General features: G+C 49.2%; 1 protein-coding gene across 1 annotated transcript; it reads left to right on the top strand.

The window, feature by feature from the left end:
- Nucleotides 1-26: 26 nt before the first annotated feature.
- On the top strand, nucleotides 27-235 carry CSUI_011583 (uncharacterized protein; the record flags this gene model as incomplete). The annotated part of the gene is made up of 1 exon (XM_068071681.1): nucleotides 27-235. A coding segment is annotated over one exon (207 nt), but the record flags the coding sequence as incomplete, so codon positions are not given.
- Nucleotides 236-256: the final 21 nt, after the last annotated feature.

Here is a 256-nt window from a genome sequence, read left to right as displayed (position 1 = left end):
TTCTCCTCGCTTGATACATACCGTAGATCATTCGCATGAAGAAGAGGAAGACGCCATTGTAGGTCTTCATCCGGGAGCTCTCTCATCTCTAGACAATATGGAGACTAGCACGGCTCAAAAGAAAAAGAACTCCTTCTTGTCATCTTCAGCCACAGCCCGAAACCTTCCATCTTCATCTGCCGGACAGCCTGAGGCTCCTCTTGGATCTCCTCTCCTTTCTTCACAGGGTATTCCAGGTGTACGTACACCCCCTCAA

The sequence above is a fragment of the Cystoisospora suis genome (assembly GCF_002600585.1).
Source record: "Cystoisospora suis strain Wien I chromosome Unknown contig_14504, whole genome shotgun sequence".
Taxonomy (NCBI): domain Eukaryota; phylum Apicomplexa; class Conoidasida; order Eucoccidiorida; family Sarcocystidae; genus Cystoisospora; species Cystoisospora suis.
This window is presented reverse-complemented; position numbering and strand designations above follow the sequence as displayed.